Source organism: Sebastes fasciatus, chromosome 20 (assembly GCF_043250625.1).
Source record: "Sebastes fasciatus isolate fSebFas1 chromosome 20, fSebFas1.pri, whole genome shotgun sequence".
NCBI classification, from domain to species: Eukaryota; Metazoa; Chordata; class Actinopteri; order Perciformes; family Sebastidae; genus Sebastes; species Sebastes fasciatus.
The window spans coordinates 23,711,485-23,728,893 of NC_133814.1; the positions used below are offsets into that span (position 1 = coordinate 23,711,485).

A 17,409-nucleotide genomic window follows, 5' to 3' on the forward strand; every position below is an offset into this window, starting at 1 on the left:
CATTTTTCACAATTTTCTGACATTTTATAGAACAAACAACTAATTAATTAATCAAGAAAATAATAGACAGATTAATGAAAATAATCGTATAATATAATATTGTATATAATACACTTTGAAAGGTGCCAATCTGGATTAAAAAGTACTTTTACTTTTGATACTTTGAGTAAATTTTGCTCTTACTTAAGTAACATTTTTAATTCAATTTTTTCATTTTTATACTGTGGTATTTCTACTTTTACTTAAGTAAAGGATCTGAGTACTTTCACCACTGGGGTAGTTGCCCGCTTAGTAATGCAGCTTTGACGTACACAAGGGCTATTAAAATATGTTAAACCCAACCTTATTCTGTCACAAAATGCAGAATAATCAGTATTCTAACATATGTGACCTCTGTACTTTTGACCCCATTCAGTACAGACTGTACTCTATATATAAAGACATATAGTGTGGCATGGCCTACATTCAGACAGAAAAGAGACGAGAGAGATGTGCAAATAGTTTATTGGCGGATTGACAGCAGAAGGGGATTTAATGTATACACTCTGTGACAGGAATAATTTGACAAGCATAGTAGATATATTCAGAATTATTCTCTAGAGCATGACTCTTTAAAACATGGGACAATCAACGGAAGAAAGTATGGTTCAAACAATCCTCAACCACACAGTCACACACACACAGACGGGAGGAGTAATTCAAACAGGCGTTAACTTAAATCTGCACACTCACACCACAAACGTCAAAATCACCACATGTATATTTCAGTAAAACTAATGATCGTGTTTCATAAAAGGCAATGTAACGAAAATACTTGGTTCCACTATGAGAGGGAGGAATGTGTTGTTAGAGACGTCTCGGCTGGGATTAGTGCTAATAAATGTGAGTTTGAATGAGGACAAGATGCAGGGGAGGTTGAACGATGACGCAAAGCGGACATTTTCTACCGTGACTGTGCTAAGACCACGAGAACACGACTCATCGCTAAAGCCTCTACCTGTCATGCAGGTGTCTCCTAAAAAGCAGTAGAAAACATCCGAGTCTGAACGGGCGATGCGTTCGGACAGTCTTTGTATACATTCCACATGTCAACGTCTAAAATAACAGTACTCTGATACAGAAAAAGATTGCATTGTTTAGGCAGATTTCACTACGATAATCGAGAAAAAGTCTTAAATATATTTGTCGTTCTCACTACTGCACCTTGACACCTTGACACCCAGAATATCTTAGCTTCAGTAGCATCGTCTCAAACGAGAGCGGACTCTTCAGAACATCTTTTTTTTTTTATTTTAACATTCAACAATATTTCACTGCTCTATTTGTGAGGAGAATCTAGCCAAGCCCCGTCTCAAAAGACGGTTATTTTTCAGCGCCGAGGAAGCAGCTACGACAGCCATACAAACACTAAAGATGAAGAGCTCTGAAATGCACACTTTAGCTCCGGCTCCTTTTCCACCAACACATGAGGCTCTATGTACGGCCCCAGGTAAACAAGGCGTGGCGAAGGTTAACCACTATTCTGAAGAATTTGTGTATCACAGGCGCAGTTTGCGTTGGTTCAGGGGGGGGCTCACTGAAGCCTCTAGTGGCCGTAGCCTGAAAATGCATATAGGGATTTAAATATTATTTATATATTTTATAATAAAAAACATAAAATTCAGACTTCTTGAGGTATTTTCATTAAAGGTCCCATATCGTGCTCGTTTTCAGGTTCATACTTGTATTTTGTGTTTCTCCTAGAACATGTTTACATGCTGTAATCTTAAAAAAACACTTTATTTTCCTCATTCTGTCTGCCTGAATATACCTGTATTTACCCTCCTGTCTGAAACGCTCCGTTTTAGTGCATTTCAACGGAATTGCGTTGCTAGGCAACAGCTCGGGTCCATGTTTACTTCCTGTCAGCTGATATTATTTACATAAACTGCAACAGGAAATAAACTGGGACACATTTAGAATGTTTATGTTTAAATCTTAGCAATGATCTATATATATTGTATATTTGTGACCTCACAAATGGACAGAAATCCAAACGGCTTGTTTCAAACGCACAATTTCTAAATACGGGCTGTGTGTATTTCTCTGTATATTGAGCATTTTGATATTTTAACAGTATTTATATATCACTTAAACCTGCTTTATAATATAAAAGACATGAAAATCTTTCTTTTTACAATATGGGACCTTTAACCTGGTGGAGATCTCAATACACCACACTACAATGCACCTCTCTGTGTTTTAACATATATGCTAAGGTTTATATTAGACGCCATGGGGTAGATCTATTAACTAATTAATTCTCGCAATATTGCATTACTCATCGTCAATAAAGCACCTTTTTTTCTGTCAGAAAAGCGCCGGAGAAAGCTTCACCTACAGTGACGACATCAGTGCCTTTCTGAAAAGTTCAGAAAGAAAGTTTTCAACTAGAAGCTCTCTGATCGGCTGCACAAAAAAATCGAAACACTTGGTGCGGTGCTTTTTCTCCAGGCGGCTGCATACGCTTTCTCCTCATTGGGAACAATTGGAAAAAAAGACACTAGCGCTCAGAAAAAAAACGCTTTAGTATTAGTTGGGATATGAAAATGCACCTGCAGGTATTGTGATTATTCATTTTTAAACAAAGCCTCGGTCATACACATTACATTTCCTCTAGAGTTTCTTTTTTTTGTGAACCCCAAACCATGAAGTTCAAACTGCGCCTATGGTGTGTTAATTTTGTCAATACGTTGAAGCTAAATTAAAGGCTAAGGCAGGAGAAGCCATTCATCCCTTTCACTTTTGTTTAGAGACATTGTTGTCTTATTATCGTCACTAATAAACACCCTTTGGAAAAATCAATCAATTGCACGAATCATATTCTTTGTTTCTTCTTTACACAATTCAAAATAAAGCTAGAGAGGCTGGAGAGGGTGAGAGATACGCAGGTCAATAATCTAAATATTCTCTTTACATTAGGGTTTAAAAGCCTTTTCCCCCTCCCTCAGTGCGGAGCGTTGACAGCCTTGTTCTGGCTGTCCTCGGCCATCTGCACCAGCTCGTTGACGGTGTGCAGCAGGCTGTAGCCGTGCTTCCTCAGCAGCCGCTGGTTGAGCCGCTGGTCTCTGAAGCCCATCTCCAGAAGCATCGCCATCAGGGAAGGGTCCTGTCTGGTGGCCGGGTCGATGCCTCGCTGGAGGGGGACGAATAAAACATAGAAGAGGGTAAACGGAGAGTCCCGTAGACTGCATATAAAGGTGTACTTATGAGAACCATCAACTTACTAGAAACTTAATCTTGCCACTATAGCTGTAATATATCTTTTGCTATGCATGTTGGCTCAAAAAGTAGAAACACAAGTGTCTGTGTGATGTACCTGTATTGAGCAGTTTGGTCCAGTGAAGAGAGCTTTATAAGCGGACGCTGCCACAGAAAGGGCGCCCTTGACAAGTCCCTCTGTGATGCCTCCTTGGCCCCTTGTGTAAAGACAGGGATGTGGTTACGCTGGGTCACATGACCGCATTATAGCAGAGAACTATGTGTTCCCGTTAGACTTGTTTTTAAAGAAAACGCACACAGATATCAGGAAACACAAATGCAAGTTACGTGATTAGATCAGGTGGTTACATAAAAAGATGATGAGGAGACAGATACATGCAGAAGCTAAAGTAAAGTGCAGGAATCTCCTTCACAAACAGTGAAACATATCAAGTTTTACTCTTTGTTGTTTTGCACCTTGGCTGCAAAGCGTTGCTGGGTCTGGGGTTATATGTCTCAAAGGCACTGGATGCTGAGCCTGCTGATCGTGACAGACCAGATGATACTGCAGAGCAGAAATAACAACACACACACACACACGCAAACACACATAATGTTAGAGGAGGAACGGAGCTTTCTGCTGAAGCAACAAATCCTGAAAGCCAGCATGCTATCTCACTTCCTGTCTTCCCACAAAGGGCAAAATGTGTTTCCTGAAGTTGAACAATCAAAGTACAAAAACAACAAGGTGGTAATAACAGTATCCAAAACGTACGGGTCGAAAATTACAAATGGAGACGCAAATGGCATTACATTTGTTGAAGAGCTCATTATGACTCAAAGTTTAGGAGTTGAGACTTGAGGGCAAAGACTTGAGACTTCCTCGTGACTTGGGCCCACCTCTGCCAGTATGTGCTATGATACTGTGATGTGCTTGTATCCAGTGATTCAAATAGTGAAACTCACCATTTAGGTGGACCCTTGGTTGGTGTGGCTCGTATGGATCACAGGCTGGAGGACTGGGGTCCTCAGCCAGGTACAGTGCCTCAGACCTGAAACACAGTAAAGAACAGTAATAAGAAATAAACCATATAAAGCTGTACCTTTATAGGGAGATACAAATTAAAATGGATAGGGATCATTTCTAGGTTTTATTTAAATTCCAAATCCAGGTATTTTAATTAAAAATGCAAAAACAGTTGGAAATTGCATGATATTTTTCAATCAATCAATTCCAATCTGTTCTAATTCAAAACTATTCAAAACCTCCCTGATACTCTCTTGCAAAAACATCAACTAACATTAAAGAGGACCCATTATGCTTTTGTGCTTTTCCTCTTCCCTTTAGTGCGTTAAATAGTTTTTTGTGCATGTCTGCAAAGTTACAAAGCCCAAAGTCCACGCCAAAGGGAGTTACTCTCCCCCACAGAAACACGGCTCCTGAACTGCCTGAAATGCCTTCATTGAAGTCCCGCCTTTTCTTCCGTAACGTGGTGATGTCACCAAGTAAAACATTTGCATAATACCTGCCTAGCGGCTAGTTTGGCACGCCCTAAAACAAATCTAGTTACACTTAAGCATGTAAAGCATGTTCTAGCAGAAACCCAAAATACAAGTATGCACCTGAAAATAAGCATATTAATAAGTCCTCTTTAATACTGGGCTTCCACAGGGATGTTCACCCAACTTTTGGGCACATTTCACTATGTGTACTGATGACCTGACACATTTTAGCAGGAAACAGGACACATTTTAAAGCATGAGAACATAAAAATCTGCCAGAAATCTAGTTTAAGTACACACAATATACATAAAAGATCTATAATAGTACTGTTCAGATGTTTGGAAAAGTTTGTTTCATGCTAACAGATTTCTGAACCGCATACTGCTCAGGGACCATGTGACTGATCTAACCTGGGTGAGTAGAGGGCTGGTGGGGGCAGCAGGGGGTCAGGCAGCACCGGTGGCGGCGGCACCACTACTTCCGGGGTGAGCGTCACAGCGTCCAGGGTTTGGGAGGCGCACAGCATCTGGTTCACACTGCTGTGGATGGGAGGGACAAGCGGAGGCCACGTGTTCACAGCTGAATCCTCGGCATCGACCACCTCCTGCCTCTCTCTCAGCGGTGCCACCTCATCGCCCGGCTCGGAGTCTTCCTCTTCCTCTTCCTCTTCCTCTTCCTCTTCCTCTTCCTCTTCCTCTACCTCTTCCTCTTCCTCTTCCTCTTCTTCTTCCTCTTCCTCTACCTCTTCCTCTTCCTCCTGCTGTACGTCCGGATCGGCTGAGGTCTCATCAGCAGCGGCGTCGGCGTCAGGCTGCGACATGGCGGAGCTGTACATGGACTCGCCCAGAGGCCGGCTGGTGTCGAAGCAGTCTGGGAGGACGATGATGTAATCGTCGCAGGAGGAGACAGAGGAGGTCTGGCTGCTGACCTGAGACACACGAGGAGAATATGGAGGACTTCATTACATGAGAAGAAGTAATCCAACAACTTCATTATATCTGAACTTATGATTTTATCTTCTCTGGCATCTTAATAATTCATGATCCACTTTATCCTTTAAAACACAAGTGTTATTATAAAAAGGTTGAACTCTCACCTCCTCCCAGTCTTCTCCTTTGGTTCCACCCTCCTCTTTCTCCTCTTGAGTATCCCTCATGTTCTGCATGTCATCCAGGACCATGACCTCTTCATCCTCCATATCATGATGTGAATTGATATGCAGGTTTTCATTTGCTGGTTCCAGCAGAAGAACTGTGGAAAAAGAACACAAAAATTAGCATCTAAAAAAATGCAGATGAGGCTCAATTAATTAAGTTATAACATGAAAATGTTTAGATAAATTAAATCAAGCAGTCTTCAAGAGAAATAGAGAACAGAAATGAGAGAAAAAATGAGAAAATCAGAAGCTAAATTGGAAATAAATAGACTCCTGGGAGTGGTGCTCTGACCTGGCCTCGTCTCCTCGTCCTGGATGATCTGGTTGAGGCCCATGTTGAGAGGCAGAGCTGAACTTTCAAGTCTAATGGCGCAGATCTCCTCATTTCCTTCCTCCTCGGTCTTCACAGCCTCTACAGCTCTCTCCAAGCAAAAGCTGGTGCCGCGGGAAACAACTGGAATAAAAAACAAAAAAAAGTCTGAGTACCTCACTTAACAAATATACTGTATGTGCTGTAATGGATTTGGTGACAGTATATAATAATAACACAGTGTCTCCTCACCCTGTGGTCTGAGGGTGCTGTGCTGGGCTCGGCGTAGCGGTCTGTGATCCGGGGCCTCCTCCAGGGTGAGGGAGCGGATGACGGTCTCACAGAGGAACTGAGCTCCACTGATCTCCTCCTCCCGGTCCTCCTCCTGGGTCACAGGCTCCAGCAGCTCCGTCTGCTGCCTCAGTTTCACTCCTAGACAAAATAATAAAAGAATAATCCACTGATCTAGAATTATATAGTATATAGTATATATATATATATATATATATATATATATATAAGTATATATATATATATATATAAATATATATATAAATATATATATATATAAATATATATATAAATATATATATATATATATATATATATATATATATATATATATATATATATATATATATATATATAAGTATATATATATATATATATATATATATATATATATATATATATATATATATATAAGTATATATATATATATATATATATATATATATATATATATATATATATATATATATATATATATATAAGTATATATATAAGTATATATATATAAGTATATATATATATATATATATATATATATATATATATATATATATATATATATAAGTATATATGTATTTAAAAAATTAAATAATCCACAACCTACATACATCACTTTTTTGCCTTTTCACTTAAGTTGCATCTCTTTGTCCGACAACAGCCTACATCACATTCATAATATCATGCACACACTGTACTGTGGAAGTTTTCCAGCACACAACTGGTCTTACCAAAAAGCTTTCTGACCCCTGTGACCTCTGAGTCTTCTTTAATCCGTGAAATGATGGCCTTCTCCAGCACTGGTGCATCGTGGGGCAGAGGGGATATGCAGGGAGTCAAATCTACGAATCAGGTAGAGCAAACACAACACAGATTACACACAAGAAATTGAAAATGAGACAATTTTTTACGCGTATTAAAGTCATCATGTTTCCTACAAAAGCCAAGGCAATTTTAGGAAGGAATGAAGTTCCTGTTAAAACATCTTCTCCAGTGTTTAAAGCATCGCTTACCCTCAGGAGTGTTGTTAGGAACCTTCTCCAACTCTTGCACAATATTTATATCCAGCAACTCAAATGACAGTAGATCCTAAAGAAAACAGAAGACATGCAGAGTGTGTTAAAGCTGTTATATTCTTACAACAACAGTGTGACTAGTTTAAAAGGTTTGTGAGTGTGCACCTGTGCAGTCAGCAGGTCGACGGAGGGGAAGTAGTAGTCCTCGTGGTTCAGGTCTACAGACAAGTCGGAGCCGTTCACCTCCTTCTCCACCTGACTCACCTCCTCCTTCTGAAGCACACACAAGAACGGCATCATGAGTGACACTACAGCGTGCAGTCAAACAGGAGTTACACCGTGACATTGTCAAGAGTAACACACAAGTAAAGTGTCCCTGGATGGATTTAAGGACTCCAGTATTAATCTCGGTTATCTGTTTCTTCAAATCCTAATCCCAAACATCCTCGTTTATATTAAATGTTTCGTTTATCACCCTGGAGCCAGGTTGTATACAGACTGCAATAACTGTCTTATATGTACGCTGAACTTTTAATTTTACTTCATTTAGATACTTTAAAGAAAAACAAATCTGGAAAGGGCATTTGTGAAAGAAGTACTAAGATTCTTTACTTAATAAATCAATACAACAATGTAAAAAATACTCAATTACAAAAGTACAGAGGTATTATCAGCTACTTATACTTGAAGTATCAAAAGTGAAAGTAGTGGTTCTGCAGTAAAATGTCAGATAATTAGATTGTTAATATGTGTAAGCAGTATTTTACTGTTGCAGCAGGTTGAGGTGAAGATCATTTAAACTACTTTAGATACGGTCTGGTAGTTTTGTCCAGTGGTTCCCAACCTAGGGGTTGAGCCCCTTCTAAGGGTCACCAGATAAATCTGAGAGGATTAATCAGAGAGGAAAAAAGAAGTTCTGCTAAACAAATCTGTGTTCATGTTTTGGACTTTTCTCTAATCTTTGATTTCTTGTGAAATATTGGATCAATTTTGTCCCTTTGGGACTGAAACTGTTATTTAAATGAAACCATCTGAGTGGGGAAATCACTCTTTGGTAGAAATGCTAACACAACTCATTTTTAATTTGACAAGGGGACAACCAGACAACCAGAGTAACAAGTCAAACCCTGCCTGCCAGCTCAAAGCAGATTCAGTTTCATTTAAAACGTTTTCTAGTTAAAACTTGTCCAGAACTGTAATCATGACATCAACTAGTCATTATCTGCATACTTGAGACGATGCTAGAGATGTTTTGCTTTCTGTTCTTTTGGTTTCTTTTGTCTGTCTGAATGTTTTTTTGTGTTGTCATCGAAGCTTGTTCTTGTTTTAGATTATTATTATATGCGCTGACTTTAAGATTTGCCCATCAAGGGAACGGTATGGTCCTGTCTAGAAAGTAACCCAAAAGTTGCAAAACTCTTGCAAGACTCGCTGCCCGACAACCTATCTAAACCCTAAACTTATTATATTTGTCATATAGACATGGTGCCTTCAAATGGGGACGTGTTTACCGTGTAAACGAGAAGAGTCCAGTTAATATATTGTAATTTTGTCGTATATTGTTTTTCTTTGTAATTTTATAATATGTCTGAGGTTAAATGTTGATATTCCTCACTGCCTCATCTTTTTCCTGTCATTACTTTGCATTTCCTGCATTATGTTACCCGCTTGCTAGATTGCTAAATTGTTAGCCTCTGTGGCTTCTAGACGCCGACAGTGACGTAAATATTGCCGTTGCTTAGCAGCGGTGCTCTCAGGACTTAACCACTTGAACGCCAAACATATTGTGTACACGACTCATGAGTTTCATTTGAAGGCACCAATACATGACATTTGACCTCTGCATTTAACTCATCCTAAGGAGCATTTGGCTGCTGTAAAGCGCCCGGGGAGCAACATTGGTTTCAGTGACTTGCTCAGGACACTTCAACATGCAGACAGTAGGAGCCGGGGATCAAACCGCCAACCTTGCAGTTAAAGAATGACCACTCTACCCAGCTAACCATCTCACGAGAGTTTTGCAACTTGTGGGTTACCCTCTTGACACGACAGACTGGTGTTAGCTATATACACATGAACAGTACATCAGACACTGCTTCTGCAACTTGCAATGATTCTCTCTACTTGTCTAAAGTTGTCTATTTATAAACAAATATATACATAAGATAAGCGGTTTGGATCCGCTGGTTTAATCTGAACAATTTGTTGTATTTTATAAGATTATGAAATGTTTTTTTATATAAAATCTTAATCTGTAAAGTAACAATGTATGTCAAATAAATGCAGAAAAATGTGCATTTCCCTCTGAAATGTAGTGGAGTGGAAGTATAAAGTAGCATAAACTGGAAATACTCAAGTAAAGTACTTCAAAAGTGTGCAGCACTTGAGTAAATCTACTCCGGTATCACAATAATCTAGCCGTGCATGTCAACAGGTGATCACTGCAGCTGTACATTGGTGTCATTGGGTATCAGACTTGCCAGTCGTTTGCTCTGATGCCCGAGAGCGTTGCGGCCGTCGCCAGGGTCGACCACGATGCTGCACCAGACGCGCGGGCCAAACTGACACCCGCAGTGCGCCAGCCGCCAGTGGGAGGTGTACGTTCCCTCCATCACGGGAGCGACAAAGGCCACACTGACCACCCCCACTTGTCCGGGCAGCAGCAAGGGGACCGGCACCTCCCTCCTCTCCTCTGACGCCAGGCCGAGGTTCCCCCACATGAACACTAGCTGGGTGCACGTACACACATACACAAAACACAAAATAGGAATACACATGCGAAAAAGCACAAAGACAAGAGCATGCAGCCAAAGTCACACAGCAGTAAAATAATACAAGTGAGGGAATACACACACACACACACTCACACTCACACACTCACACTCACACTCACACACACATTCGGACAAAGACTTAAAAACTTAAAACCACAACACAGATTCAACTGAATTTAAATAATAAAGATCTCAGACAGAAGGGGCATTAGTTGTATTAGGCTGGGTAAGAAATCTTAGCTGGTGTTAGTGGATAAGGAGAAGACTCAGAGTGGAAGTGAAGCAGGGGGGGGCAAAGAGAGAGTGGAGCTGTCCTCTCGGCGGGTGGGAGCGGTACCTTAGTCTCTGAGGTCCAGCTGATAGTGCCCGAGTTCCTCATCTTCCAGTATTTGATGAACTTGGTACCAGGCTCCAGACGGGTGCCGTCCGGCAGATTTTCATCCAGAAACAAGGCAGCCATAGTGGGAACCAAAGACGTGTGCGAGACCCCGGGACCCCTAGTTTCAAGTGTACAGAGCATTGTTGAAAATAGCCCTGTTGTCTTATAATACCCATCTCTTTTGTTCTCTACGAATCAAAAAAGCAGGACCCCCAGATTTTTTTTTTTTTTTGCAGCTCAAAAGCAAATTTTTCTTAGAAAATCTATGAAGCAGCAGCAGCAGTTTTCACATTGAGGTAGTTCCAACATTTTTCCACCACCCCAGAGCAGCCAGCGACACACTCATACAGACTAGATTACAAAGATGGCATATTTTGATTTCTTTTTCTTGGAAAAAAAAAAGATTTTATTGCATCCATGCTGGGTTTCGAGGTACCCAGCACTGTCGGACGCTCCTTCCGAGGTGGCGCTTACTCTGGACTGGAGGCCTGGGGATCAGGGACCGGGGCAGGGACGGGACCTTGGGCTGGGGCTGGACCTGAGGCTGTTTCTGAGGCAGCAGGGGGGGGCAGGGCTGGGACCTGGGTGGACGCGGACGCCATGTGTGTCAGGTTGGCTCTGCCTGAGGTAGAGAGCCCGCTCCACTGCAGCCCCCTCTTCTCCAGTCTCAGTTTCTTCTTGATTTCCTTCACTTCAGCTCTGAGCTGCCTCCTTTCAGCTTTGAGGCGCTGTCGCTCGGCCTTGCGCACTGTCCTGTCTCCTCGCCTTGGGAACCTGGTTTGAAATGTCATCAGGAACACCTATTTGTTGACTATCAAAAGTTTATTTTCCAAGAACAAAACACATACACACTCATAATTCATTACTGACAGTAATCTAGCTGCTAAAGACATTTTTGCAGTCCTGCTTTGCATCTATTTCATATTTATGTTTTCCTCCATTAATGCAGAAGAAGTGATAGCAAAAAGGGCTAGCACTGTTGCAAGTAAGAATGTCTTATTGTTTCAAGAAGAGGGAAGATTGATCCTCGGTCTTGGGGGTTTACCTCAACTCTCCCGACATTCCATGCTCAGGGATGGAGAGAGGGGTCTTGGTTCTCACCAGGTTGTGGCTGGGGTCGTGGCTGTGTCTGCACATCTCACACAGGATGCAGGACGGGCACACGCTGGCAGGGAACAAGCCCACAAACAGCATATTTGTATTGAGACTCATAAAGCCGCTCAAAGAATACAGATCATGCAGAAAACTAGTATGTCACACAAGCTCATAAAAGGCTCAAAGGTCTAAAAAAAAGTGTGACATGTCCAAAAGCATCACCACGCTGTCACTTATTGATTCATCAGGTGAAAGATGTGCGTCATGCTTAATTGAACTCTGTATCTTATATAAGCCACTTAGCTGCCCATTTCCCTCAGAATACTTCTTATTATATTATAATTAGAGCTGTCAAAGTTAACACGATAATAACGCATTAACACAAATTCATTTTAACGCCACTAATTTCTCGATTCATGTCAATCGATTGACAGCCCTAATTATAATGCGTTCCTACCTGCACTTGTAGGCCCCTTCGGAGGTGAGCTTGTTGCAGCTGCTGCAGTTGGGGGTGTAGCCAAAGGATCCAGCCGAGGTGGAGGGGCCCGGCCTGGGCCCTATAGGACCGCCACTAGCCCTGATGGCCTCGAGGGGCCCGTCGGATGACTTGTGGGTGCAACACTGGCCAGAAAAGTCACTGCACATCCTCTCCACCACCTCTTTCACCACCTCGTCTTTAAACTATGAAAAGAATGACTGTGTGTTAGTAGAAGCTAAAACATCCATCAAACATAAAAGGTGGAGTTGCTGAAATATTTTTACCTTCTCCATGTACGATCTAAACCACATGGGAGGTGGCTCATCTTCTGGCTTGTTCCCCTTGTTGTCCTTTACTGTGACCTGTTTCAAAATACATCAAATGCATGTTCAGTTATCTCACATATCTGAGTTGAGCTTGATTTAAATAATTAGACACAAACTGACTGTTTGACTCCCACAAATCCTTTAAAATTTTCATCATTGCCAGATAAATGTGTAGGCAATGAGAGACTGTTATCTGACCTTTAAAAGGTACAGTGTGTAGGATTTGGCGACATCTAGTGGTGTGGTTGCAGATTGCAACCAACTGAGTACCGCTCCGCTCACTCCTCCCTTTCCAAGACTGTGGTAACGCCGTTCTCCTCGCGCAGAGGTCATCCTTACCATAATAACACTACTTTAGGAGCAACGGAAGTCAGACGGCGGCTGGCGGTACCACGGTTACCTCAGTTTCACAAGAACTACGGTGGCTTTCAGGTAACGTAAAAACGTGAAAGGCTCTCTCTAGAGCCAGAGTTTGGTTTGTCCGTTATGGGCTACTGTAGAAACATGGCGGAGCAACGTGGCAGACTCCATGAAGAGGACTTCGCTTCCTACGTAGATGTAAACGGCTCATTCTAAGCTAACAAAAACACAAATATTCTTAGTTTCAGGTGATTATACACTAATGAAAACATAGTTATGAATAGTATATTACATTTCTGCTGATAGATCCCCCAAAATGTGACACACTGTTCCTTTTGTCAGAGAAGGCAACCACATCAAAATTATTTCAGAAATGACACCACAAGAGTCAATAAATGCAAAGTAGCAGTACAATGTAGATTTACTGTAGCTCATCAATGCCAAATAAAACCTGTAAAAACTGCACACGTGAGAGCGTATGAGAAGAAGAAAGTGGAGCAAGAGGAGGAGAATCCTTACAGCTTCTCGCTCCGGGGTGACCTGTGTGCCTTTGTCCACCGTTTTGACCCTCGATGGATAAGGAGGAGCGGGCCGGAGGTCTCCTTTCAGCTCCTTCACCTCCGTCTTCAGAGGACCTCCGCAGGCCTGACCTTTCATCTTGTACACGTTCATGTGCAACTGGTTCCCTTGCTTCTCTGCGCTCTGCGTGGAAAACAAGCATTAAACGCATACCACAGGGCATCGTCACAAACATATACAATAAAAAATATTTGTTTTCCTCTGTGTATTCTGGACAACTATGTGAATGCTGCTTTACTGGAACAACTACATATTTGTACTCATGAGTACAGTCATACTCATGACATCCAGTCTATTTGACGTAGGTAGGTCATATGTTGTCATGTGCTTATTTGATTTCTATTGTCATTTATGCATGAAGCTTGACTGTATTTTGAAAGTTTCCCATATCCTTCATGATCTCTGAACTTGTGTAATGACATTGACTTGTGTTATGTGCTGTTATATCTAATCCTGTTTTACTATTAAACAGAAATCCAGCAGTGTCTCAGTACCTTGATGGCTTCTTCATATTCATCTGAAATGAAAACAAATAAACAGTAAGTTGCTTAGTGACCATTATTGTTGGTAAGTATTGTATAGTTTTTGTTGCTCATTATCTTGGTCTTTTTTGCTCTAAGCTACTGTAACTGTGAAATTGCAGTTGTAACCTTATTTCAATCTTTATCTCACATGTTTTTTCTTATATTCTACTTCAAATATGTCATGAAATTGAGAGATAAATAAAAAAGTATTTTTCTCACCTTGACTGTTTATGCAAATCTGAAATAAAAAGACAGAATGAGATCAGAATGAGTCAATAAATTTACGCCAAACCAAAACATCATTATAATTTTGCAATGAATGTAAAAAAAACAGTTGTGGAAGAAATACTCAGATCTTTTACTAAAGTAAAAGTATCAATACCACAGTGTTACAGATAAAAGTCCTGCATCCTGCAAGTAAAAGTACATCAAAATATACCAAAAGTAAAAGTACCCATTGTGCAGAATGGCCCATTTCTGAATGATATACTGTATATTATATTACTGGATTATAATCTGCCTTTTCCACTACTGGAATAGTCTTCCTATTTAATTAAGACAGAGCACTAACTTCCTGTAAACATAAACTTAATAGATGGCCTCAAGCAAACCAAACATGCCATCATGAGTCATAGTCATAGTCATCATAGTAAGTGCGTCATCTCTGGCACTGCCGTTAAGTATTCTCATTGTTTTTATGTACAGTATGTCTTCTATGTTGTGCAGTTACAGTTGTAACCTTATTTAAATCTTTATCTCACATGTTTTTTGCTTATATTCTACTTCAAAGATGTCATGAAATTAAGATAAACAAACAAAAATTATTGATTTAATTTTTAACTTAATTTAATTTAATGTTTTTATTTAATTTAAGTTGTATATATTATGCCAATACTTCTGGGTAGCTTAATCCATAATAATACAATATTATTATTATATATATTTATATATATTACATAAATAATACAAGTACAATATTAGCTTCCAAAATGTAGAAATATAAAGTAGCATAAAAGGGAAATACTCAAGTAAAGTACAAGTCCTTAGTTACATTCCACCACTGGTAAATACGCACACACACATTTACATACACTCCCTTACCTCTTCATTATCCTCATCAAAGTATTTCACTTGAAAGTGGTTGATCCCAAAAGACGCTTTAATCTGAAACATAATGTTTAAGAGTTAAATCCACAGCAAATTATTAAAGCAGAACTTTTGTTGTTTTTCCTCACACGTATTATGAAAACATCAATAATGAGAGAAATACCTCAACAGTCCAGCTAGCTCAGGGGTCAGCAACCTTTACTATCAAAAGTCGTAATATTACAAGAATAAAGTAATAACTTTACAAGAAAAAAAGTCGTAATATTACGAGAATAAATTCATAATATTACGAGAAAAAAGTCGTAATATTTCGAGAATAAAGTCATAATATTACAAGAATAAAGTCAGAAGTTTACGAGAAAAAAAACATCGTAATATTACGAGAAAAAAAGTCATAATATTACGAGAATAAATTCATAATATTACGAGAAAAAAGTCGTAATATTACGAGAATAAATTCATAACTTTACGAGAAAAAAAGAAAATAACACGTAAAATTACTACTTTATAATATTATGTCTTTATTCTCACAATACTACGACTTCTTTCTCTTAAACTTGTGATTTCTATTCTCGTAATATTACAACGTTTTTTTCTCGTAAACTTCTGAATACAATAAAAGGGAAATACTCAAGTAAAGTACAAGTCCTTAATTACATTCCACCACTGGTAAATACACACACACACACATTTACATACACTCCCTTACCTCTTCATTATCCTCATCAAAGTATTTGACTAATCATTGGTGCTCTTTATATATATTTATATAATATTTACATATACACCCATGTTATTACCACGTGTGTATATGACAGTTCTGTCTCTCTCTATATATATATACATATATAACTAATTATATTATGCCAATACTGCTGACTTTATTCTCTAAATCTCAGATAATTTTTTTTCCTCAATGTGGCCCTAATACTTGGTCGTACAATAGACCTACAACAATGATAAATAAAAATGAAAATGTAAACAAAAAACAGTTATTCATTTCCATGTTTAAAAACCCACAGGGTGCCACTGGAGAAGAGATATTACTTTATTCTCATAATATTACAACTTTTATTCTCGTAATATTACGAGAATAAATTCATAACTTTACAAGAAAAGTAATAATATTATGAGAATAAAGTCATAATAATATGACTTTATTCTCATAATAATATGACCTTATTCTCATAATAATATGACTTTATTCTCATAATATTATGACTTTTATTCTCGTAATATTACGAGAATAAATTCATAACTTTACAAGAAAAGTAATAATATTATGAGAATAAAGTCATAATAATATGACTTTATTCTCATAATAATATGACTTTATTCTCATAATAATATGACCTTATTCTCATAATAATATGACCTTATTCTCATAATAATATGACTTTATTCTCATAATATTATGACTTTTTTTCTCGTTATATTATGACTTTATTCTCGAAATCTCAGATGTATTTATTTTTCTTCAGTGTGGTCCTAATACTCCATCCTACCGTCGAACCATAGACCTACAACAATGATAAATAAACATCCACAGGCAGGCACAGGAGAGGATCTACAGAGCTGCAGGTTGCTGACCTCCTGAGTTAGCTGCTGTAACAACACCTCATAGCTTACTGAGTGTATTTATTGTAAGTTAGCTCAACAATAATAACACTTATGAATAGTATTATCGCCGCAGCACCGCCTGTCCTTCAGCTGGTGTTTTGTTTACGTGTCTAGGCCATGTCTGGGCCTGGTTTCACCAAACTGCGCCAGCGTTTAGCCGCCAGCAGCTAGCTGTAGCTCACCCAGGCTTCCACGGACTCCCACTCCAGCTTGTCCAGATCCTGAGCCAGAAACCGCTTCACATTGCCCCTGAAGTTCACTTTGATGGTCACAGGCAGCCCCATGTCGGCCGTTTAGGAGCAGATACTGGAGATCATGAGCGGTGACGGCGGCCCTGTTGTGATCTCTTCTTGTTGTTGAACCTCGACTGACTGACTGTCTGCTCTTGTTTACATCGTCAGCTGCGTCTCCGAAAACACGGTGACGTAGTTCCGTCTGCTGCTTCTGCTTCTGCTTTGGTGTTTAACCAGCTTGTAGGTGCATTACCGCCTCCTACTGGACTACTGGAGGAGTGGAGCAGCAGATTGTGCAGGGAAAAAAATAAAATAAATAAAAAATAAAAATAAAAATAAAAATAATAAAATAAATTAAAAATAAATAAATAATAAAATACATTAAAAAAAATAAAAAACAAAGGCAAGGCATCTTTATTT

The 17,409-nt window shown here is 39.4% G+C and overlaps 1 protein-coding gene across 9 annotated transcripts; it reads right to left on the minus strand.

Annotated features, from left to right (window-relative positions):
* Positions 1–488: 488 nt before the first annotated feature.
* nbr1a (NBR1 autophagy cargo receptor a) lies at positions 489–17,182 on the minus strand. 9 transcript variants are annotated; one of them, XM_074619101.1, is made up of 23 exons: positions 16,939–17,182; positions 15,131–15,193; positions 14,249–14,267; positions 14,000–14,022; positions 13,446–13,628; positions 12,525–12,602; positions 12,220–12,443; positions 11,713–11,832; positions 11,142–11,441; positions 10,626–10,785; positions 9,995–10,243; positions 7,680–7,787; positions 7,512–7,587; positions 7,230–7,340; positions 6,463–6,642; positions 6,193–6,354; positions 5,841–5,995; positions 5,445–5,672; positions 5,155–5,402; positions 4,207–4,292; positions 3,718–3,805; positions 3,359–3,450; positions 489–3,175 (listed from the first exon to the last, which is right to left on the minus strand). In XM_074619101.1, exons 1-22 carry the CDS (start codon positions 17,038–17,040, stop codon positions 3,393–3,395), a joined length of 3,021 nt encoding a protein of 1,006 aa, XP_074475202.1. In that variant the 5' UTR covers positions 17,041–17,182; the 3' UTR covers positions 489–3,175; positions 3,359–3,392. The 9 variants fall into 9 exon arrangements, with proteins under 9 accessions (XP_074475202.1, XP_074475197.1, XP_074475203.1 ...); XM_074619096.1 differs by having other exon boundaries at positions 3,359–3,458; XM_074619102.1 differs by lacking the exon at positions 3,718–3,805 and having other exon boundaries at positions 3,359–3,458.
* Between the last annotated feature and the right edge of the window lie 227 nt (positions 17,183–17,409).